The 25,725-nt window shown below is 42.3% G+C and overlaps 1 protein-coding gene across 1 annotated transcript in view; it reads left to right on the forward strand.

Annotated features, from left to right (window-relative positions):
- The first annotated feature begins 4,231 nt into the window (after positions 1 to 4,231).
- Positions 4,232 to 25,725, forward strand: part of LOC126260593 (acid shock protein-like) — a 29,974-nt gene continuing 8,480 nt past the window's right edge. Inside the window, exons 1-2 of the mRNA XM_049957928.1 lie at positions 4,232 to 4,501; positions 9,919 to 10,091. Of these exons, the coding sequence (XP_049813885.1) occupies positions 4,232 to 4,501; positions 9,919 to 10,091 (443 nt within the window). The remainder of the gene's footprint in view (positions 4,502 to 9,918; positions 10,092 to 25,725) is intronic.

Here is a 25,725-nt window from a genome sequence, read left to right on the forward strand (position 1 = left end):
AGACGTCCATAAGCGTACACGTTCATCCGCTCGACACAATTTGTCCATAAATCTGTAAGAGTACGAGGGGGGGGGGGGTGGAGTTCTCTTCTGAAAAGTACATTGCAAGACGTCCCAAATATACTCACAAATGTCCATAAGCGTACATGTTCATCCGCTCGACACAATTTGAAACGTGACTCGTCCGAGCAGGCAACATTTTTCCGGTCATCAACAGTCCAATGTCGGTGTAGACGTGCGCAAGCGAGGCGTAAAGCTTCGTGTTGTGCCGTCATCAACGGTACACGAGTGGGCTTTCGGTTCTGCAAGCCCGTATCGATGATGTTTCGTTGAATGGTTCGCACGCTGACACTTGTTGATGGGCCAGCACTGATATCTGCAGCAATTTCCGGAAGGGTTCAACTTCTTTCACGTTGAACGATTCTTTTAAGTCGTCGTTGGTCCCCTTCTTGCAGGAACTTTTTCCGGACGCAGCGATGTCGGAGAGTGATGTTTTAATAGATTCCTTACATTGACGATACACTCGTTAAATGGTCGTACGGGTAAATTCCCACTTCATCGCTACTTCGGAGACGCTGTGTTCCATCGCTCGTGCGCCGACTGTAACACCGTGTTTAAACTCAATCTTGACACCCTGCCATTGTAGCAGCAGTAACCGATCTAACAACTGCGCCAAACACTTGTTGTCTTATATAGGCGTGTTCGACCGCATCGCCGTACACTGCCTGTTTACATATCTCTCTATTTGAATATACATGCCTATACCAGTTTCTTTGGCCCTTCAGTGTATATTGTTTACATTATCAAAGGTAATGTAAGAATATTTTCTCTAGAGCCATTACATACGCTGAAGCCAAAGTAATTCTCAGTTGATTTTACGTTAATTTGCGTGTTATTATTCTCGACTACTTGGACGCATGCACGGTTACTGTTGCATTAAATGGGCTCTTGTTGTGTAGATGATATTTTTCACGAAGTCTGATGAAATAGCATCAAAACCTCATAGCTTAAAACAGCTTCGCAATCTCATAGCTTCTACGCACTACTTGATAATTAACTGGTGAACTGTGCCCCATCCCACATCCCTTTGAAATACATCTACATCTACATCTACATCTATACTCCGCGAGCCACCTTACGGTGTGTGGCGGAGGGTACTTATTGTACCACTATCTGATCCCCCCTTCCCTGTTCCATTCACGAATTGTGCGTGGGAAGAACGACTGCTTGTAAGTCTCCGTATTTGCTCTAATTTCTCGGATCTTTTCGTTGTGATCATTACGCGAGATATATGTGGGCGGTAGTAATATGTTGCCTATCTCTTCCCGGAATGTGCTCTCTCGTAATTTCGATAATAAACCTCTCCGTATTGCGTAACGCCTTTCTTGAAGTGTCCGCCACTGGAGCTTGTTCAGCATCTCCGTAACGCTCTCGCGCTGACTAAATGTCCCCATGACGAATCGCGCTGCTTTTCGCTGGATCATGTCTAAATACGTATGTTACAGATTCCTCATGATGTTTCTTCTCCCAGCTGTATTGTTTGACAGCAGGATTTTTCCGAGGCTCATTCAAACCTTGACTGTAACACTGGATTTCCAATGCCCCCCAAATCGACAACCATTCCATTTTCTACCACGCTGTGAGACAGTTTCTGGTTATTATGGAAGCTGTGAGTGTATTTATTCCAATTACTCACACTGTTTTGTATTAATATTCTTTTACACCTTTAGACCGGACAATTTTATTATCAAATTCTTTGAACGTTATTCTGATATTTTTATGCTGGATCTACGTTTTTGATGTCTATGTCCTTTTAGATTTGTTCACGTTTTTAACGAAAACATTTCGCTTGAGTCTCCCTGCTCTTCCCACTGATTTCTTTTCATTTCGCAGTTAGCTTTCATAAACCTATGTTTGTCTGTGCGACTTCTGTAATTTTCCGTTTTATATAGTCAGTTAATGCTCATCTGAAGTACATCCAGTGGTTTTTAACACAACAGTGTATATTGCCTCTGGGAGGTCAGACACTCATCAGTGTTCCTCAGCACTTAAATGTTCTGCTTATTTGCATATTGACTTTCCCATAGATTATCTCGTCTTTCAACTTACTTTTTATCGCATTTGTATCTGTTGTAAGTTCATACAGTTTCGATATCGGCTCCAGTTTGCATTACATTCGTCTAGGTAGTAGTCCGCGTCGTATTTCAATATGATGCAGTAACGCTCTGGCTACTGCTGCAAATTGCCTTCATTATGTTAATGTGTATATATCTGCTTTTCAGAAGTACAATATCTAATTTCACAGTCCATCTGTTTTCTTCTTGGGTCTCTTAGCTTTCCAAAATGTGTGTCTTGTGGTGAAGATCTCATTTATCTCGTTTCTAACATCTGACGCTGATCGTTTATTCTCTCATAGCTGTACCTTCTACCCATATCTACAACATTCCATCGCCCCCACCCCCCGAATGTTAGATTGTCACCCGACAGCGGTGCTGCCGGCCGATGAGGCCGAGCGGTTCTAGGCGCTTCAGTCCGGAACCGCGCTGCTGCTACGGTCTAAGGTTCGAATCCTGCCTCGGGCATGGACGTGTGTGACGTCCTTAGGTTAGTTAGGCTTAAGAAGTTCTAAGTCTAGGTGACTGATTACCTCAGATGTTAAGTCCCATAGTGTTTACAGCCATTTGAACCATTTGACTGCAGTGCTGAGATTACTGCTGCACTCCTGCCTCTCGGCATGGGAATAACCGACTGTAATACTAGTGGTGGTAGAAATTGTCACATCTACTGTTTAACCGGAAGGAGGAGAGGGGGGATGGTGGCATAAAGTTTCTAACCGCCAGACTTTGGTGTCGATTAAATCACAGTCCTCTCCGCAGTGACTCATGCAGAGAGGAGAAGTGACAATGTGATTATGATCCGTTAGCCTGTTTGTGTCGTTAGGCCCATTGGAACTCTTGGTACTGTTCGATAGTAGGAGGTTAGCTGCCGAAACCGGGTATATTTCTCTCCATTTCCACATCACCATCATACAACGCAAGCATGACACCATAGTATACGCACAGTTGCTACAGTCATCTATCCTCGGTAGTTTCACTTGACATATACCTCACACATCGCGTGGAAAGGGGCTACAGCATACTGAGGATGAAAATCCTTTCGTATTAGGAAGTTGAATAACCCCTAATGGTCTCCCAGTCAACAATGCCACTCGACTCATTCTTTTCTTGCTTTGTTGCCATTTTCCATTACATACCGTATTAGCCACATACATCTCTCTTTCTCTCTCTCTCACTCTTCTCTCTCTTCTGTCTCTTTCGCTCGTCATTTCATGCTTCTGTGTTCGGCACATGTACCTCAACGAGAGGTATTTGCAGTAAATTCGTTTCAGTTGTGATGAGAATAATCCTATTATCCAACTGTCCACAGGAACTTACCTTTGCCCTACATGCCTAAGAGTATTCATAACAAACCCTAAAGTAATTATACCGATCATTCTGTTGCTGTTAGTCTATATTCGTGTAGCCAGATTATTTATTAACTTTTCAAAGGTTCTGCCCTCAATATTCAGACCTGAATTTCAGCCTCTCATTCGTTGAATGTTGGACTTTCGTTCGACCCTCAGTCTTTCATTCTTAGTTTTGTAATAGTCACCTTCCCTGTAGTACTTCCATCCCAGACACCCAAATACGGGATGTTTTACCAATGGAGGGACCATCCTAATAATTTTTCGATTACAGGCCGCACTTTCTGTGGAGGAAAATTATATATATTCAATATAGTAATTCCCTCTTCTTCTCATCGTTTATCACTGATGATTTTACTGCATACAAGGTTTCTCACCTAATCACACTCAAACAGCAATAGGATACCTTGAATCTCTACCCATTCTTCTATCCACTTTCGACATGGCCTCTGACGAAATGAAGATGGCCGTAACATAAATGATGATTTATGTTGGAAACCCAACTAATGGATGGAGATTAGGGTTTACAGTCGTGTCGACATCGAAATGTCTCAAGGATGGGGAAGGAAACCGGCCGTGCCCTTTGAAAGGAACCATCCCGGCATTTTCCCGAAGCAGTATTGAGAAATCACGGAAAACCTAAATACCTAAATCCGGATAAGAGTCCGGTGTGCCAACTACTGCGCCACCACGCTCGGCGAAAAGAAGAAAAAGAAGAGAAATTGGAATAACAGCCTCATCAACCTCACCAGCGGGGACGCTTTTGTTATGGCGAGGGCGGGTTCAGCGGGCGCCTGGCGAGGGCAGCGCGGCCTGTCAGCTGCAGGGCGTGGCACGGCAGCGTCCCCCGTCCCGCTAACAACGCCTGTCGCTGCCGCCGCCGCCGCCGCCGCCGCCGCCGCCGCCGACAGTTTATCGACTGCCTCCCCCTCCTTCCCGTCCCCCTTCCCGGCAGGGCCACCCCCTAGCGGGCCGCCAGATCACACGAATTTCACGGCCGTGTACCGTAACACAGCGCGCCGCCAGAGCTACCAACCTGTAATTAATGAATACATTAATTAGCCGATTCGCGGAGTATTGACCGCGCCGTGATTCAAAGCTGCGCAGCCGGGCCGTTCCGTTTCATTTGCATTGTATTGCGCTGAATGGATGTTTGATTGAAATGGATCGTTTATTACGATTGCTGCCCACAGCCGGCGTCGAGGCGCTAAATGTGAGCTTGTGATTTTAGGAAAGGCCACTCGTTATTGTACGAATTTGGTCAGATATGATTACTGTTTAATTAGTGATTGAAGCATACCCAGAAAAAGATGAGTTTTCGAGATGAAAATGTTGATATAAGGCCTTCATTTTTTCCTGTGTCATGAAGGTTAGTGTCGAATGAATGAGCATTGGCTATAGTCCCTACCTTTTGTAACTGCCTTAGATTTCCGGAATTGCGTGTATGTCCACTTTCTAGATTAGTATGTTGCTAAGAAGGGAAGTGCTTTATGTGTTCTATGCCGTGTGTGTGCGGGTGTATGTGTGTGTGTGTGTGTGTGTGTGTGTGTGCGTGTGTGAGAAAGAGGGAGAGAGAGAGACAGAGAGAGAGAGAGAGAACATTTCTTGGTGCTAGTTTTCTCTCTGTCTGCCTCACACGAGGAATTCCATCCGTTCTCTGCTGTCAACTGGCTACGGTACCACTGAGTACTCGCTTCTACATCTCTAGCGCTACCACCTTCACTGACTCCCGTCATTCGTGTTTTTCATTATGTCGTTCACAATGAATTACAGACCAATATCAAACTTTTCTTACACACTGCTCAAAAGAAGGATGGGAAAATGTCTTTGGGTCTCTTCCATACTCTACTGAGCAATAATTAAAGAGGGACATGTTACCAAATTACACGACTATCTTTCACAAATTAAGTACGCAACAAAACTTCATTACATCCTCGATCGTTTACATAAAAAGAAGAGAAATGTCCGACACTTTTCGAAAACAAAATGAAAGTCTTTCATCCCCCTATCCTTAGTGCCTGCCATTTGACTTTGAGAGCTTCACAACGTGTACGCTCTCCGTGAGCGCTTATAACTGCCTGACATCTCACGTGGCATGCTCCATGTAAGTCTACAGAAGTCAACCAGTGGTGTTCAATGAGATCCCTCGAGACCTTTTGGAGATTCTGTGGTGAACAGAACGACGGCGAACATGTCTGTCAAACAAGTTCCACATACGCATGGTGGAGTTCAAGTCGGGATTTGTCGCCGGCCGTTGTATTACTTCAATGCTCAGGCTTCACAAGACATCCCTGTTGACGCATTTCACATGGCCCTGGCATTAGAACGAATTCTGGACCACCGTCGTATGCAGCAGCCACCACATGGTGAAAGGTTCCTTCTGTTTAGTTACGCATCGTTACCTTTTTGTATCTCTCTTCCTCTGTTTCCTTCTGTCTATGCGAGATCGTGCCGGACGTGTGTGTGGCCAATTCGCCTCATTGACACATGCTTGCCCGCTTGATACATTGCTCGGACGCATTGAATTTAAAGGGCCGGCCCGACATTTAGTTAAATGATCTGATGATTATTGTGTTAATATTGCGCAACGGATAACGCGGGGGAGGGCTCAGAAAACCAAGTGGGCAAGTCAGTAAAGGCCACGCTCTATCATGATCTATAAGGACCCCACTTTGTTGGTAGCATTGCTCTCTACTCAGGTCTGGGGTTTTTAATGACCACTAAATCCATGACATCCAGTTTATAGGTCACTTATTGTCTAGATCCCAGAAGTTTTACAAACTTAATATGACATTTATTATCTATATTCCCCAAAACTTTACAAATTTAATAATTGCCGCAAACAAAGTCAAATCAAATATCTTCTAGTTTTGTCTCGCACTGAAGGTGCTTAAACTAACAGGAATCTCGTTTCTACTTAAGCACTGGGAAAGAGGATGGGACTACGTTGCTGCCCTTGTGGTCCGTCTGCTGGGACAGTGATCTAAATTCGCACTCAAGATTACTACTAAGACCGAATAACAAAAACTGTCTTTGGCGGAAAAACGGGGGAACAAAGCAGACACAAACATTCCCCATATTCACAAAGAAAAGCAAATTCTTAAAAATAAAACATCCTGTGAAATACGGCACACGCAAATAGTCAATTAAGAGCACACGTAAGCATCCTCGCCTTAACTAATTACCAGGAACGAACTGGTAGCTCGCTGGTAGTGCAATTCGGCACCACGTGGCTGACCGATACCAACAGCTAATTTCTTTGTACTCACCCATTTGCTTGTTCTTGCTTTCCATACTATACAATTATTCACACGCTCAACCTATTCTTTATCAAAGTAGTTAGGACGTGCTGCTTGCAAATGGGGGTTAAAAAAGGAACCGTGAACAAAATTTATTAGATGGCCTAGAAAAATTTTACGTCACACGCTTAGAACCTTAAGTATGTCACACACGCATCTCCTACCAGGTTTCACACGGAATCGTCATCCAAATGACTCGTCAGCCGTTACGACCTCGTGTTAACTAGGCGGGGTGAGGCCCCAGGTTACTTTAACATTGCAAAAAATATGCTGCTTCTAAAAGTGAAACTATACAATTTTTTTAGAGCTATTGCTGCTCTCGCGAGCTGAAGGCACCAAGTGATTGCAGCACTATAAAGGGATAACGCGAGCCCCCATGCTCGCCTCTGAAAAAGAAACCCTAACTAAAAACTTTAATTGAAAAGGCAAAATTTCTAAAAAATGAATGAATGGCCGTAACGACACGCTAACTATCTCAACCCTGAAAAAGAGCGGATTAATAACAGTGTAAAACATAATACCTCATCCCACGATGAAATTGGCGGTAAAGACGGAGATTGCTCTCGATCCCGTCTGCTCAGTTCAGCCGCAACCCCAAGAGTGACTGTATCATGGCGGCTCTCAACGGCCGTTCCCTTACATGGAAGGGAAGGGGACCTGTTACCAACCCCGGACTACACTCTGACAAATAGGTGCATCATCTCTGTCTGTACTCCAGGCTTAGGTTGGCACTAACCGACCTACAGAGTGACCACATCTCTGCCTCGGCACTACCAGCAGACCAACTCTTAATAACAAACCCCAAACTTAATCAACCCAAGGCAACGTGGTGGGATTAGGGAAAGTAAGTGTTTTTATGTAATTATGAATTCACACGAGATATCACACTATTTAAACTAAAAAATGTTGAATCTATAATGCAACAAAAAACTAATTGTAATGAGAACAAACTGTTCCCTCTCAATGGACCAACAGATATGTTCGATTGGCGGTCTGGCGTCCATGAGCAACGACAAGATCTGTATGGCTTGTAACGCCGGAAATGCATATCCTCCTATTTCCATCTATTGTACTGTAAATTTTTTTCTTATTTTGTTACCTGAATATATGACATTTCTGTGCCTTTATATATTGTAATTGTTTTACTATATATATATATATATATATATATATATATATATATATATATATATATATATTTATGTCGATGTATAATTGGTTTGTTTCGTAAATATTATTTGTATTTTTACGCTGGGTCTTGCCTAGGGAAAACTGCTATCGAACGATTACATCGATAGGTCGTGTGAAGAATCAAAGTGTGTAGGAACTTTGGTAGTGGGAACCCTGCCGCGTGGAGCGCGGGCAGAGGGGGAGTCTGGCGGGAGTAGCGAGTGGAGCAGGTGTGTTGTGTGTAGCTCCCGCGAGTTGCCGCGCTTTCGGGGTTTGGCAGCATGTAATTGCGCTCGACTTGCGATGATAGTTTCTGACATGGTGTCGCGGACGGGAAGCATTAGCTGGCGCACATCAAGAGCCCGTTTCGCCTGGTGACCGTGTCGAGAAGGCGCGCCAGCATCCAGCTTCTGCAACAGCGACGCCCGACAATGAGTGACTGTCGCCACCTCCTCGATCGACGGCATCAAACCTTCAATCAACCAACAAGGAAGACTAAAAGCACGTAAAGTTTCAGTACTGTATGGCACACCTCAGCTTTTCAAATTGTTCCATTTGCCTCGCAAAATTACAGCAACTTAGCATGAACCTTTGTTGCTCATTGTCCCAATTGCATTGCCAAGTAGGGTTCCTTCCTTTTCCGAAATGAACCCGAGTGTCGTTGAAATTCAAACGCCAGCATTAAAATAATATAATTAGATTTCACTGCTTTAATTTCAAAGTTCAGTTAAAGTATTCATATTTAGATTACACGAGCACAAATTAAGAGTGCGAATTTTGTTATCATATTTTAGCTTACCTGCGACTGGAGCTCAGCTTGGTACGTACTAAATTTTACTATTGTTAATTGTTCAGAATCATTTAATTCAAGTTCAAAGTTAAATCTCTTGTTTCTAAATTGCGTAGAGTCAAGTTGCTTTTGAAATGATTGTTGAGGTAGTCCAAGACTAACCGTAGTTTACTGGATTTCGATGTGCTTCAGAAAGAAAGCTCACTATTAACTTCAGTCACTAAATTAACTTTCGATTTTCCGGTTTTATTAATTCTTTTGCTAAATTAAGTCAGAGTGTAGCGAAATTTATTACTTCTGACAAACTTTCAGTTTTCACACTACACGTGTCAACCTTCAGTTGCCACGCTTCTAGTGCTAATTATATGTGTAATAACCTTTCTTTTTCAGTTACTATAGTAATTGTCCTTAGGACTGGCGACCGTGATTTCCCCCAAATCTCAAATATCTAATTACCGCTAGTTAATTGTTAACGTAACGGCCGCACATTTACTTTCTTTATTAACTTTACCCCTTTTCAAAATTAATTTCCACCAGTTTCATTTGCATTTTTCCTTTCATTTAGATGCAACCCTTTCCTCCCTCTTTACCGACAGATTAACTTCGGTGACGATTGCTTTTCCCAAATTTCCATTAGGTACACGCGGTTTAATTTTTCACTGTCATTAAGGTCGATAAGTGAGGGGGAGGTTACACGTGGCGACCTGGTGACAAGACAATCTTCAAATTTGAGGTTGTTCTGGACACGAATTTTGCATTGTGCAAATCTCGTAACAAAGTACTGGTTACGAAATGGTCGATACGTCAGCGAGAATATTAGTGTGAGGAATCCTAATTAGATTTGAGGTTTTGCATTTATATTGAAAATTATTAAAATGAGTGAAGGCAACAATTACCAAAATTTGGTAGACTTGGATACGAAACAATCGGTCGAACAGTGGGAAACGCGCACCGCGGTACTCATTGTTCAGGGGCAGGCGGCTAGCATGAAAGACGCGACCGCCGAAACGCAACAAAGAGCAGAAATGGAATTCCAAACTTTAGAAATTGTTTCGGAATCGGAAGTGAAAAACAAATATGAATCCCTTGATGACGAATGCGGGGGGACATTTAAAGAGGAAGCCGCTACTGAAGTAAAACCGGTAGTTTCCGAGAATTTAACTGATTTATTGAATGTTTTGATTAACGAAATCAAGAGTCAATCGGCAGAAATTAAAGCTCTGTCTGCCAAGCAAGAAGCTCAGGCTGCCAAGCAAGAAGCTCAGGCTGCCAAGCAAGAAGATCAGGCTGCCAAGCAAGAAGCTCAGGCTGCCAAGCAAGAAGCTCAGGCTGCCAAGCGAGAAGCTCAGGCTGCCAAGCAAGAAGCTCAGTTTGAAAAAATTGAACGAAAGCTAGACGATCAGAACAAAGCTATTAATGTTGTTAACAACAATGTTGGAGTTGTTAACACAAAAGTTGATAAAATCAAAGAAGATATTGTTGTGATTAATACCGAAATCGGTAATCTTAAACAAAAATGATAGGCGTTCAGGCGGAAATTGCGAGCATAAATACTCGTTTTGATTCCGAAATTAGCAGAATCGAGAAAAGTGTAGGAGACGCAGTTGCTCCGATCATCGAGATAAGGTGACGGAACAAATTCAATTAGTGAAAAAAGAGGATCAACAGAAGGTGGAAACTTTAAAGGCTTTAGTATCCGAAGTAGATGACGGAAGAGGAGCGGTTCGACCCCTTGAAAAAAGGCGGTATACACGCGACGGATTTCATTAAAAATTGTTAAAGAGTTTTACCCAGATCATGGACTATAGAGAGAAAAATGAATGCGGTTATTGATGTGTTGGCTGGTGATGCCAAGCGTTGGGGCTTAAATCTCAACATTACGAACCTGACTTTCGACGAGTTTAAAAATTTGTTTCTGGCTGAATACTGGTCAGAGCAAAAACAGCAAGGTGTCTGGCGCGAATTTGTCGTATCGAGGTCTTTCGATGCGAATTCGCGCGGTTCGATGAAGGAGTTTTGTGAGGGCTGGATCCGCAAGTTGGAATATTTGCGTGATCGCCGCACGGAAACCGAAATAGTTTGGGAACTCTACAAGAAGCTTCCAGATGATACAAAACGCTACGTAGGAAGCAATTACAGGACAATCAATGATTTCCTGGAAAGAGTTGAGGACGAGGACAATTGGCGCAATAATCGCGATACTGGTAGAGGCCGTGGTAACAACAACGGGTACCACAGCAACCACAACAATCATAACTATGGGAATAATGCATACCGCAATCTTGGCAGCAATAACAATAGTGGTTCGGGCCGTAATGACAATCGATACAATGCAAATAATAACAGGAATGACGGAAACCAGTATCATACTAGCGTGATACGGGCTTCGCAGAATAGTAATAACGCCAGAGTGTGTGATCAGCCGCCTCAGAAGCATCCGGGGAGCGTATCTGCTGGGACGAGACAGGGAAACCATTAGCCGCGCCGGTGAGGGGCCGACCGGGCGTGGAGAAATTTTGGCGGCCCAATAACAGTAGAAAACCGAGGTGTAGTCGTTATGAGAATTAGGTATGGAATAATCAACGGCGGGAGAGTGTACCAGTGTTAGGAGAAAGGAGTGCGCCCACTAGTAGTAGATCAGCTGTAGACACGGCAGTAGAAAATACATTCGCTGTCAGTGAGAACAATTTAAATAGTGTTCCGGAAATCGATTATAAAGTGGCAGCTGTAATACCCACAGCGGAACTGGAGATTGAGTTTAAGAATGATTCGCAAGTGTTGAGAGAAGATCAGATGTCGGATAAAACGTCTGTCATCGAGCGAGGGGATGCAGAGAGGGATGAGGTCTGGTTAAGGCAGTTCGGTCGCTTATACGACGAACTAAGAGATTATAGGGGCCTATATGGGAGAAGTGTTTATGGGGAGCGCGGGCAGGATTTGCCGCGTTTCGTCCCACAGGAAGATAGTGTTTGTGAAGTGGTAGAAAGTTCTGGCCCTAACCGGCAGACTTTACTAGAAATAGTTGATGTTAATGGGGAGCACGAGCAAGGTTCGTCGTGTTTCGTCCTACAGGAGATGGATGTTGAAGTAGTAACGGAAAGTTCTGGCCCTAACCGGCAGACTTTACCGAAAGTTATAGTGGTAGAAGTAGCCGACCCATCCGACGCAAAACTCCAGTTTAAACATTGCGAAAGTATTGAGGAGAAAGATTACGAGAATTTTAGTGATAGCCGGACACGATTGGTAGAAAAGCATGTGGATTACAGCGTGTATGAGGTTAGAGCTGACATTATACGGTCAGACGATGGCAGTGTGGGTTGCGCAGATCCAGAGGAAGTAATTGCAGATACTACTGGGCACATTCCTCCAGGTAGATTGGCAGATGAGATCGATCTGACCAAAGAGGAATCAACGAAGGTGACAATTAGTGAATCGATAGCAAAGCAACACTCACTAGTTGACGAGTTACAGGATAAGGTTTCGGTATTGGAGGCGAAGCTACAGACTAAGCCTCAGGACAAACGTGTTGAAATTAAAACTGTATGTGAACAGAGGCTGAAAAAGTCACCAGATAAACCGGATTTAGGATCAAAGCCGGATGGTTTTTTCTGGAATGACCTGGATATAGACGAGGATTTATTGTGGGAAAATAAAGAAATAGTCGAGGATAAATGTAGACACATAGTAGTGTCTGTTAATATGCACGACCTACAACTAAACGCGTTGATTGACACCGGTGCAGAATTGAGTGCTGTATCTGGGAAAATATTTAAGTTACTGAAAGACAGACCTGGCATCGTAGTTATGCCAGTAACAGGAGTGAAAATTATCGGTGCTACTGGGAAGGCCAGTAAACCGGTCACAAAACAGATTTTTGTCAACTTCGAGATATGTGGGGCACGATTTGAACAAGAGTATGTCGTCGTGCCAGACTTAACTACGGAAGTAATTATCGGGTTAGATTGGCTATTAAAGTACCGTGCAGTGATTAATTGCGAAAGCAAAACTTTGACATGTACGTCACAAGATAAAACAATAGTAGTTAGTTTTGACGAAGCAGGAGACGGTGTGCATAGGCAATACCAGCCTATACACATTGTTAACTGGCTGGATGACATTGACGTAGGAATCAATTTGAACTGCCGTAACGTTAGGAATCTCGGCATTGACAAAAGTGTAAAAAGTTTAGTGGAAGAGATAATCAAATTCCCTCCACGGATTGACATTAGTATTGGTGTGAAAAAAGATCGTTTGCGAGAAGTAATGAAGCCAAAAGCCGATGCTCGCATACGTCGTCATGACGCTAAAGCGCGGTTTGCTAAGTTTGCAATCGGAGACTTAGTACTTGTAAAAGCTCATGAGAAATCGAGCGAGATAGACAATGAAATCTCTAAATTTAAGTTTGTTTATAATGGACCACATAAAGTCATTGGTATACCTCACACAAATGCTTATTGCTTAGAGTATCCAAGCTCTGGAAAACTATTAGGTATACGGAACATTGTAAACTTGAAATTGTACCAACCTAGGATTGATTAATACCACAGAATGGGTAATTTGTACAGTTTGTGAATATAGAGTGTAAGATTTAAACGATTTGCTAGATTGTCATGCTTTTGCCTGACCAAGAGGACATTAAAGAAGTTGTAATTAATAAGTAATTAACTTGTACTAAATGATTTAACAGAGAGTGATTATTTATCAATTGAAAAATCCAAGCTGCTAGTTTAAGTTTTCAGCTGAGTCACAGTAGATTAAGTAATGTAAATATGATTTAGTAAATATCTGTAAGATTTCATAAATATGTGATTTACTAGTCGTTGCCGATGTACTTAGACGCTGTTTTAAGTTTCAGGCTAGTACATGCGTGTGATGATGGACAGTGTTGAGTTATCCACTGTGATAGTGTTAATGGACTCCTTGAGATTACTCGGGAGTGAGTTTTTCCCAAAGAATTCAGTGAAACGGACGTTCTGCAGATGCCGTTAGACAGGCGAGTGAGACCGAGCGTGCCGCACAGGCGGGCGCAACAATACTGACGAGGCGGAGCCGCTGTCGGCTCTTGTGCCGCTCTCGGCTCTTGTGCCGCTCTCGGCATTCTTTGTACTTGCGGGTACGGAAGGCGGAATAGTTTTTCTTCCCGGACAGCTGATGTGAAAGAATTCTGGTGTCAATATTTATGTTTTTTCGATCTACTGAACATTATTTTCTTGTTTAGCGTCAAATAGATTCTCGTGACGAAAATATTAATTATGAAAAGGTTATACAAAATGTGTAGTCTATTTAATTGTTTATTTGCGTATTTTGATCTACCTGTTTTTTTGACCATGCACTCTAATTAATTATACAAATAGTATTCCATTTCTTATAGTGATACCAATTGTAAAGATTTTGGAATAGCTAAACCATTTTCTATGTTTTCTATGAATTTTGATATGTTGTCAACCTGTTTTATTTTGTGCAAGATGACAGAGTGGAATAAGATTAAGAGTGTCTCCACTCAATTATTATTGTCTAAAAATTGATTTATGCTTAATTAGACGAATGCTAAATTTTGATGATGTTTTGAGCATATGCATTTCCGCTGTTTATTTTTTGGGACATTTTCTGAGTCTGTTTAGGTTACACGAACACCCTCAGACAATGTGGGGCACGTGTAACGCCGGAAATGCATATCCTCCTATTTCCATCTATTGTACTGTAAATTTTTTCCTTATTTCGTTACCTGAATATATGACATTTCTGTGCCTTTATGTATTGTAATTGTTTTACTATCTGTATATATATATATATATATATATATATATATATATATATATATATATATATATATATATATATGTATGTATGTCGATGTATAATTGGTTTGTTTCGTAAATATTATTTGTATTTTTACGCTGGGTCTTGCCTAGGGAAAACTGCTATCGAACGATTACATCGATAGGTCGTGTGAAGAATCAAAGTGTGTAGGAACTTTGGTAGTGGGAGCCCTGCCGCGTGGAGCGCGGGCAGAGGGGGAGTCTGGCGGGAGTAGCGAGTGGAGCAGGTGTGTTGTGTGTAGCTCCCGCGAGTTGCCGCGCTTTCGGGGTTTGGCAGCATGTAATTGCGCTCGACTTGCGATGATAGTTTCTGACATGGTGTCGCGGACGGGAAGCATTAGCTGGCGCACATCAAGAGCCCGTTTCGCCTGGTGACCGTGTCGAGAAGGCGCGCCAGCATCCAGCTTCTGCAACAGCGACGGCCGACAATGAGTGACTGTCGCCACCTCCTCGATCGACGGCTTCAAACCTTCAATCAACCAACAAGGAAGACTAAAAGCACGTAAAGTTTCAGTACTGTATGGCACACCTCAGCTTTTCAAATTGTTCCATTTGCCTCGCAAAATTACAGCAACTTAGCATGAACCTTTGTTGCTCATTGTCCCAATTGCATTGCCAAGTAGGGTTCCTTCCTTTTCCGAAATGAACCCGAGTGTCGTTGAAATTCAAACGCCAGCATTAAAATAATATAATTAGATTTCACTGCTTTAATTTCAAAGTTCAGTTAAAGTATTCATATTTAGATTACACGAGCACAAATTAAGAGTGCGAATTTTGTTAGCATATTTTAGCTTACCTGCGACTGGAGCTCAGCTTGGTACGTACTAAATTTTACTATTGTTAATTGTTCAGAATCATTTAATTCAAGTTCAAAGTTAAATCTCTTGTTTCTAAATTGCGTAGAGTCAAGTTGCTTTTGATATGATTGTTGAGGTAGTCCAAGACTAACCGTAGTTTACTGGATTTCGATGTGCTTCAGAAAGAAAGCTCACTATTAACTTCAGTCACTAAATTAACTTTCGATTTTCCGGTTTTATTAATTCTTTTGCTAAATTAAGTCAGAGTGTAGCGAAATTTATTACTTCTGACAAACTTTCAGTTTTCACACTACACGTGTCAACCTTCAGTTGCCACGCTTCTAGTGCTAATTATATGTGTAATAACCTTTCTTTTTCAGTTACTATAGTAATTGTCCTTAGGACTGGCGACCGTGATTTCCCCCAAATCTCAAATATCTAATTACCGCTAGTTAATTGTTAACGTAACGGCCGCACATTTACTTTCTTTATTAACTTTACCCATTTTCAAAATTAATTTCCACCAGTTTCATTTGCATTTTTCCTTTCATTTAGATGTAACCCTTTCCTCCCTCTTTACCGACAGATTAACTTCGGTGACGATTGCTTTCCCAAATTTCCATTAGGTACACGCGGTTTAATTTTTCACTGTCATTAAGGTCGATAAGTGAGAGGGAGATTACAGGCTATCAACATTAAAGCCTCTTCGCAAGAATCTGTCGATCCTGTACAACATTTGGAGGGTACCGCTCACCATGGATTCCCACACAACATGATCACAATCTAGCGTCAGAGGATATATGCATTCGTCTGCGAACAACACGTTTCACCAGTGACGAAGTTACCAGTTGACATGGGGACGGCAGAATTGAAGGCGAGCACCAACATGTTGTCGTGTCAGTAGGGATACTCGAACATCTGGGTCGCACGGTCGTTTCTCGTAACCTGTTCGTTACAGTTTGATCGAACATAGCGTCTCCAGTGGCCTTTCTGAGATTATCTTCCAGGTCTTCAAGTGGGTTCGTAACGCGAAGGCGACTTTGTCCACTCGCCTTGTGTACTGACCTGTGCCCCTGTATCGTTCCACAACCCATAGATGACAGATAGAGGAACCTGGAGCAGCACGAAGGAAAGTCCATCCTCTTTGGATAAAAAAACCGCCCTTGCAATTTAAATTGCATTAAGATGTCGCTTTGCTTGTACTTGGTTGAACACAATATTCACAAATGGGAACTGCCATCTGTGTATCTCACTAGAAAACACCGGGACACCGGCGCTCGCTTCCTTCAGAGGGGTCACCTGACACTGTAATGCATGACGCAGTGAATGGATGGTGAATGATATTAATTGTTGCATGCACTGAATGCGAATATCTCAAACCATGCAATAACACCCAGGCACCTTAAATGTATTCCCAGTTGAGAATATGGATAACCACGAGTTATCTAACCGAATGACGTAAATGAAAATTTGTCCCGGACTGGAATTCGGACCCGGATTTCCCGCTTGTCGCTTATAATTAGGATATCCGAACACGACTCACGGTCAGACCCAAACTTTCGTATGTCGTTAGCCGTGTGTCTCCAAACCGCACTCGTACATTCATTACGAACAGGGTTAAACTTTCAAACCGCTGTAGAAATAACACCACTGGTCAGAATGACGTCAAATTGCAACGGAACATTATCGGAGAAGGTGAAAACATATGGCAGAAGAAAAATAAATAGTTGAAAATGTAGCAATACATGGCGCTGTAAGCGTCTTAACTTAATAGTGCTCGACCACAAATGACAAATGAATGATACAACAATGCCTAAGTTGTACGTGTGCCTAACTGTAGTACTCAGTGCGCATAAGTGTAGAGGTGTGATACAGTTAGTTAAGTAAACCTACCCATCACGGCAAGGTCATATCACATCGGATGGGAAAAACCGGTTTTTAATTGTCCTGAGGCCAAAAACCGCCTAAAAAGCATCAATAGCATCGGTTTTTAATTGTCCTGAGGCCAGAAACCGCATAAAAGCATCAATCAAAATCAAATCGGATTATTAATTTCCGTGTGACTGGCGCAAAACATGTTCAATATGCTGTCCATCGTTTTCTGCAACAGGTTGAAATCGAAGAACAGCATGTTCCACAACTGATCGAAGTGTTCAGAAAGTGTTGCGCAATGCGTGCCTTAAATGCAGATAAGTTTGCAATCGGAGCACTGAACACAACATCTTTCAGATAGCCCCACAACCAGAAGTCACACGGATTGAGATCAGGTGATTGGCACGGCTAGGCTGTAGGGAAATGGCTGCTGATAGTTCTAGCTTTTCCGAAATGGCGCTTCAGCAGCTGCTTAACTGGAGGTGCGGCATCTTGCATAAAAATGATCCCATTCACACATCGACGCTGTTGGAGAGCTGGAATGACGTGGCTGCGCAAAAGAGACTCGTAGCGCTTACCAATTGTGAGTTAACAAGCATTGCGCTCTCATTTAAATATATGACCGAAAGAGTCAGCCTACAGGACTTGTGAAACGAACATTGTCGTCCAGGGCCGCGTGCCACAAAGGGCGCAGATTCACCATGAAATGGGCAAACTCACAGGCGTCTACTGCCTATGAGGCCTAAGCGCTGTAGTGTGCGAGTGAGACAGACGAGAACCTACGTCATAGGGAAACCCAGTAGAAGCTGTTTGTGGGCAACGAGACGTAGCAGTGTTAAATATGGTGGACCTAAGATCGGCCATAAAGGGAAACGTTTATGGAAACTATTTAATTCTGTAGTAATTCAGGAAATAAAGCCACAGTAACTTTAATCTACCATTCTTCATAAATTTTCATGGTAATCACAATAAAACTTGCATATTATTAAACTTACAGTTATAAATGATATGTCAAATGAAAGAGCAACTCAAACAGTTTTACCAAGAACCTTATAAATGTTCAATGTGAGCACCATTTGTCACACGGCACAGATCAAGTGTATAACCGAGTTCTTCCCAAACGTTGATAAGTGTATCTTCCGTGATTGTAGCAACAGCTGCTTCAATCCGGTTCCGTAATTCAGGAAGATCTGCTGGTAGCGGAGGCACCTACACACGATCCTTGATGAAGCCCCAAAGGAAAAAATCGCATGGCGTTAGGTCGGGCGAACGTGGAGGCCATGCAAAGCAAGCCCTGTCATTGAGCCCCTTGCGGCCTATCCAGCGCCTGGATGCAGTGAAGTTCAAGACTTGATGTGTGCCATGTGACAAATGGTGCTCAAATCGAACACTTATAAGGTTCGGAGTAAAACTGTCTGAGTTGCTCTTTCATTTGAAATATCATTTATAACGGTAAGTTTAATGTGATAAATATCATAAAGCGTTAAAACCCCGATATTCATTTATAAACACCCTGCAGTTTAGGATTTACTATTAAAGTGAATGCTAAAATTTGAACGCTTTGGTCGATCTTAACGATCGACATTCCATATAGAAGCGTATCATTAAAATGACAAATGTTGTAAATATCAACTCTGTAACTTTATTTGTCTAAAAGATGTAGTAAATTTAAATTATCAGTATTTTCAATTAAGCATCAGATCATCATTTCCTTCACACAAAACATATTGAACGATGACAGCATGACACCTTATTGAATCATTAGGTAATAGAATATTTGTTGTTAAGTTTACTGCATAATACTTACTTTTGTTCTTTATTTATTTATCAGAAACCACATTGGTTCAAGGCTATTGATCGTGACATTCAAAGTTAAGAAGGATATTGTATTGGTTTTATCTAAAAGAATTTAACGTTTATTATGTTGTTGTTGTTGTGGTCTTCAGTCCTGAGACTGGTTTTGATGCAGCTCTCCATGCTACTCTATCCTGTGCAAGCTTCTTCATCTCCCAGTAACTACGGCAACCTACATCCTTCTGAAACTGTTTAGTGTATTCGTCTTTTGGTTTCCCTCTACGACTTTTTCCCTCCAAGCTGCCCTCCAGTGCTAAATCTGTGATCCCCCTTGATGTCTCAGAACATGTCCTACCAACTGGTCCCTTCTTCTTGTCAAGTTGTGCGACAAACTCCTCTTCTCCCCAATTCTATTCAATACCACCTCATTAGTTACGTGATGTACCCATCTAATCTTCAGGATTCTTCTGTAGCACCACATTTCGAAAGCTTCTATTCTCTTCTTGTCCAAACTATTTATCGTCCATGTTTCACTTCCATACATGGCTACACTCCATACAAATACTTTCTGAAACGACTTTCTGATACTTAAATCTATACTCGATGTTCACAAATTTCTCTTCTTCAGAAACTCTTTCCTTTATATCCTCTCTACTTCGACCATCATCAGTTATTTTGCTCCTCAAATAGCAAAACTCATTTACTGCTTGAAGTGTCTCATTTCCTAATCTAATTCCCTCAGCATCACCCGAATTAATTCGACTACATTCCCTTATCCTAGTTTAGCCTTTTTTGATGTTCATTTTATATCCTCCTTTCAAGACACTGTCCCTTCCATTCAACTGCTCTTGCAAGTCCTTTGCTGTCTCTGACAGAATTACAATGTCATCGGAGAACTTCAAAGTTTTTATTCAATGGATATTATTGTTACTTTACTTAGAACGTGAAAGTGGTCAAGCTTTGGTTATTTAAACATGTTAAAATGTAAAATAATGTAGAATAACCTGTAGTCAATCAGATGGACGGCTTCAGGAGAGGGAATTCCCCTCATCAGTTGAGCGAGGACATTCGGCTCGCGGGAAACGCGGCCGGGGACGGGCAGAAACAGTGCTGGTACAGACGCGAAGGCGGACAGTTCGGCTGGAGACACCAAATGGTACAGTTTGGATGCAGACGCGAATGCGGACGGTCGGTCTTTAGGCAGCTAGGAAGTGAAACGACGTAGAAAATTTCGCGTTGTGTGGTATCGCGGGACTTAGTCTCTGAGCGGTGAGCAGCCGCGCGCCTGGTGTGAACTTTTCGCGTAGATAACTTACATTTCGCAATGAGATTGTGAGTGATCGAACTGTGTCAAATGGATATGCGCTCAAGTGTAACAGTAACTCAAAATAAGACCACTTTCGCTATTAGTTTGCTTTCTGAATAAACATTATTCTAACCAAATCGCAACTGAGTGGCCTACATCGTTTATGGTTCGTTAATTTAGTTCCCGATATTATTATTACTGTTATTATATGTTATAACAACTTTGTATTTCGCAAACTTACCATAAGCCTGACAATTTAACCAAAGGGTCACAAGTATCTAATTTAGGGCGTGTAATGCGTCACGTGCGGTTCAACCCCTAGACGTGTTTATGCCAAGACATTTCGATGAAGGGAACCGCATGTGAGTCCGAACGTCTTTGGTGTGTTAACTCGCACAGTGACTGTACAGGTAACAGGATCGGAAGCACCTGTCTCTGCCTATGATGAATGATGCCGTAACTCGCACCACACAGTGACCTTTCCAGGATGAAGTAATACTGGTTGATTTGTGTGTGGATTTTCCATTGCCCATATTTGACAATTCTGTCTATTGACATATCTTGTCAGATGAAAGAGGGCTTCGTCTGTCCACAAAAATTTCCACGGCAAATCGATGTACACTTCCATGCGAGAAAGAAATTCTAAAGCAAAGGTCTCTCTCGCTGGAAGGTCAACAGGAAACAATTCGTGCACATGAATAATTTTGAATGGATAGCAAAGAAGGATGTTTCGTAGGATTTTACGCACCGTGCTCGCAGGTATGTCCAATATCGGGCCATTCTCTGTGCACTACACGTTTGCACACCACTACTCGTCTCCTGCTGCATTGCTGTGGCCACTGCTTCCACTGACGTCGAATCAGTTCATTTTCTTCCTCCACCAGGTTGCACCCCAAAAGAACCCGTCTTTTCGAATTTTCGAATCATTTTCTCCAGACCCATGGCAGTCATCGGAGCAACGCCTTTTTTCAAACACTTCAGTGTTCGGAACTTCTATAGAGCGACTTGTGCACAGTATCATTCTCGTAATACAGCTTTACAAGCAAAGCGCAATCGTGCATTGAGACAGTCATGGGGAACGTGAAAGGAAGAAAAGCCGTGTATCCGGCGTGTTTGTACCAACTGCAATAGGTCGTGGGCATGACAGGTGTTTTCATCTACGTTTTCTGACACTTACAGGGCTACCTACTGATCAATTTTCACTACATTCTCATTCGTTTTGCCATACGTTTTTCCTCTTCTCTGATAATATTCCGTTGCAATTTGGCGTCATTATGACCAGTGGAGTTATTTGTACATCGTTTTGAAAGTTTAACTTTACTTATAATCATCCCGTTTATTACCGTATAGAGGAGACATTTTTAACTGAAAGTCGCTTGCCCGGTTGAGGCGGATGTATACGACATTGTATTGCCTGTGTTATTCAGAAGTACTAACTTTCTTTCATCGTCATTCCATTATACAGCTGATGGTTGTCCATATTCGCAACTGCAAATACATTTCATGTATTTCATAACGGCCGTAGTCGCAGCAGTGAAGAAGTACCATGCGAAGTTCCTTTGGACATGCACACATATCCCAAGGAACTTCGTATCGTACGTTTGAACAACACACACTACAATATTGTACCATGGGTATCGCCTGTATTAAAATATTTTTAAAATATCAGACGTTGTTTCACGTGTTCCCCTAATTCTTTTTAACACTGTGTATATCACTGTTGCGGAGTTGGATACTTGTTGGGAGTGAGAGACTGTCTGATTATCCTTTGGAGCACTATCTCTCACTTGTTGATGTATGTAGTTCTGTGACAAGAAATATCGTTGTGGATCTAGTACACTCTGTCATTACTATATTTTCACTAAATAACATTTTTTGGTGCGGAAATGCTGGAAGAAGCGAACCGAGAAGAAAAGGAAAAAACTCCGAAGACGAGCTGGACGACAGAAGAAGACACACATTTTTCCTACAACACAGCTAACTAAAATTACAAAACGTTATACTTTCGGAATACTGCGCAATCTCTATTGCAGTAATCAATCAAATTGATGCTCTGGACATAAGTGAGATACTGCACATCGTTTGTGCTTCCGTCGCTGTTTAAATCAAACGGTTCTTCTAGAATGCTATTGCGAATGTGTATAAAACTAGTGCTACTGTAGAGTGGTCGTCCATGACACTACTCAGACTAGCGATCCTCGGATAACGTCGGTTCAGGAACAGCTGATTGCGAGCCGGCACTTCCATACCACCATCTAACACATACAGACACGACATTCATACTGAAATTTGCTATACGCTGCAACAGTAGCGCCCCAAGCGGACAGAAAGCTACACTTCTGAATATGTCGGATCAGTACAAATAAAACCATATTATATTAAAAATGGCTCTGAGCGCAATGGGACTCAACATCTTAGGTCATAAGTCCCCTAGAACTTAGAACTACTTAAACCTAACTAACCTAAGGACATCACACACACCCATGCCCGAGGCAGGATTCGAACCTGCGACCGTAGCAGTCTCGCGTTCTGGACTGCAGCGCCAGAACCGCTAGACCACCGCGGCCGGCATATTATATTAATTTGTAACATTGTTTTACAGCAGGGAGCACATGTAATGCCATGAAAATCAGCAATAATTAAAAATTAAGTACACCACATTTATCTTTCTTTAGTGTCCTAAGAACTCTGGGAGACATAAAACGGTACATTACAAGGCAGCTTATTTACGTTTCTCTTGTAAGCTACAGGCGCTTAATGAAGAATGTCGTTAATAGACTTTGACCGTACATTTCCAAATAACGAGACGTATTGTATATGGCGGAAAACAATCCGAAAGCACAATTATACGGTCTAAAAAGGAAACGCACGAGAGAAAGGCTAAATATTATGCGCTTCGTCGCGGAAGTTGAAAGGTTGCCAGACCCTGCGGAACTCGCCGATTATAAATGCTGTCAAGAGAGACTACAAGACGTTTTGGACCGGTCACCAAACTATATGAGGGGGTTTATGACCTGTTACATGATGATGAATACGAGGCAGACGTTAGAAACTGCGAACAGTATACAGACGTCGCGAAACGCCCTGTTTCTCGAATGTTACACGAAACAGGGAAACTGATTGAAAAATGTACTGCAAACTTAAACATTTCCGATACTTCTTCGGTGCACTTTGTAACAATGAATGTTTCTTCAAATTCCACCAATCAAGCTTGACCCCTATTCAGTATTCTGGACACGATAATGGAAGCAGTTTGGTAAATCGGTCGTTAAGGACCCGTCGCTAAAACTATTGTCAATAAATACATATTTCTTCGCGGTTATCTGTCAGGAGGACCGAAGTACAGCATTTAATAGGAGGTATTACGGTGATGGCTGAAACGCAATCAGAAACCAAGAGAATCCTCCAATTTCGTTATAGAAACAAGGATCGTATAATTCAGGCCGACCTAGATTACATAGAAGCCATAAAGCCCATTCTGTTGGCCACCTCGGAGGAACTCAATTATTCATTCATTGAATGCCAGCGGCGAATTCAGGCTCCCCGTCTCTTGGGGTAGAAGTAAATGAATACGGCCAAGTCCTGGCGCATAAAATTTCACGCTTTTCCGGATTACGTGTGTCGCAGCTGGATAATTCGCTCCAAGCATACGAGACTATTCAAAAGCCATATTTTGCAGCCTAAGGAGTTTCTGAACTAGGAATTGGACGGAGCGCTTACTACGTAGAAGATACGCGCTGATCTATCCACCACCAGCGGCACTCCGAAGGAAGTTGCACTCTACTCGCACGCGAAACATAAATGACCAACCCTGGAAGCTATGACAGTAATAGAATCAGCCTGGGTCTTTTGTGAAACTCACGGTCATTGGGAGCAGAACTGTGAGAAGATAATATGTATCAGTAATCGAATAGATAAAATGAAACTAGCAAGCAGATGTTTTCTTTGTCTCCAATTTGGCCGTAGAGTATCAGATTGCAGGAAGAAGGAAAAGTGTAGACAGCTGCAACATAAGTCGATTTGTTATCAAAGAAGGGATACTAAGGCTCCTGCAGCTCGGAAAAGCAATAATTCCGTGCTAAAAATAGCTGTCGCTCCCCACGGATTCACGTACATTCAGATGAATTAACCGTTTGCTCATTTGAATTAACGAGTGAACTCTCACGCCACCGTAGACTTATTCGGTTTAATAGTGAAGATACTTTGGAAGAATGCTTCCGTGTCACCTACGTTGAAAATCGTCATGTGATTTCACACGAACCACCTGTTCCATAAAATGTAAACAACTTATCGCAGGTTCGTAATATTACACTATCAGATCCAAAAACAGACTAAACGGACGATATTTCCTTAGAGATTGTCATAAGAGGAGATTTTAATCGGAAAATAGTGAAGGACAATTCGCCAATACGCATCTTTGGATTTTTAGAGTTAGTTTCTTCCATATTTGGCTAGATACTTTGTACGAAAAAATCAGAAGTATGTGTGTATGCAGCTGTGGCGAATTTTGTTCGTGCTCACTGGTCTTCTCTGCCGTCGGATAACGGCGCTTTTGTTTTGGAGGCTGTAGGGATTACTGCTATTAAAGATCGATCCGTGAGCAACAAAGTCGTGAGTCTTCTTGAGGAGTTCGGAGCATCTTCCTGTGGCTTCACCTCCTAAAAGACGGGATAAAACCCTTCCAAGCAACGGAATGACTGCAGAAAAACGATTCAAACACAAAGGGACAAGATTTCAACGCCAAGAAGCCTTTAAGCAAATGTACCACTTCATAATGTCAGACTGTGTAACGAAGGGGTAAGCAGAGATCGCACCCACTCAACTCTCAGGGAAGACAATGTTTCATCTCCCCCATCATGCAGTGAGGAAAAAGAAACATGGATAGCAATGCATCATTTTTGAACGAGGTACTAGAGACAGGTCAGAATCTGGTATCCGAGAGCTAGAGATTTTACTGCGTTGCAAACTACATTCTACTGCTATTGTCAAGGGCATCATGCAGGCTTTTCTTCAACAGGTATTGACTGAAAAAGACAAAGACTTGACTTCTGGTTTGGTGCTAACCGGAACAAAACGGGAGATCTTCAAACGACAAAAATGAGATAATGCAATACCGCTTCAGCAGGCTCTTATTCCGTCTGACCTGCAGCCCATTTTTACTCTCTGCACCTACAAGAGAACACACAGAAAGCTGTATGACATCATTTCCCACCGTAGTGCCTCATAAGCAGGAGTACATACATGGAAGACGTGGCGATCGCAGTAGAAAGTGATCATTTGGCGATCACCATATACTATGCATCTGTAGCTCTAATGAAACCGATCAGCGTCTCCTTACCTTAGAGCGAGAACCCCACGCACAGACTCAGTTTTTAGGTGTAGACTGGAACTCCAATGGAGATCATTTCAAGGAAA

This window comes from Schistocerca nitens, chromosome 5 (assembly GCF_023898315.1).
Source record: "Schistocerca nitens isolate TAMUIC-IGC-003100 chromosome 5, iqSchNite1.1, whole genome shotgun sequence".
NCBI classification, from domain to species: domain Eukaryota; kingdom Metazoa; phylum Arthropoda; class Insecta; order Orthoptera; family Acrididae; genus Schistocerca; species Schistocerca nitens.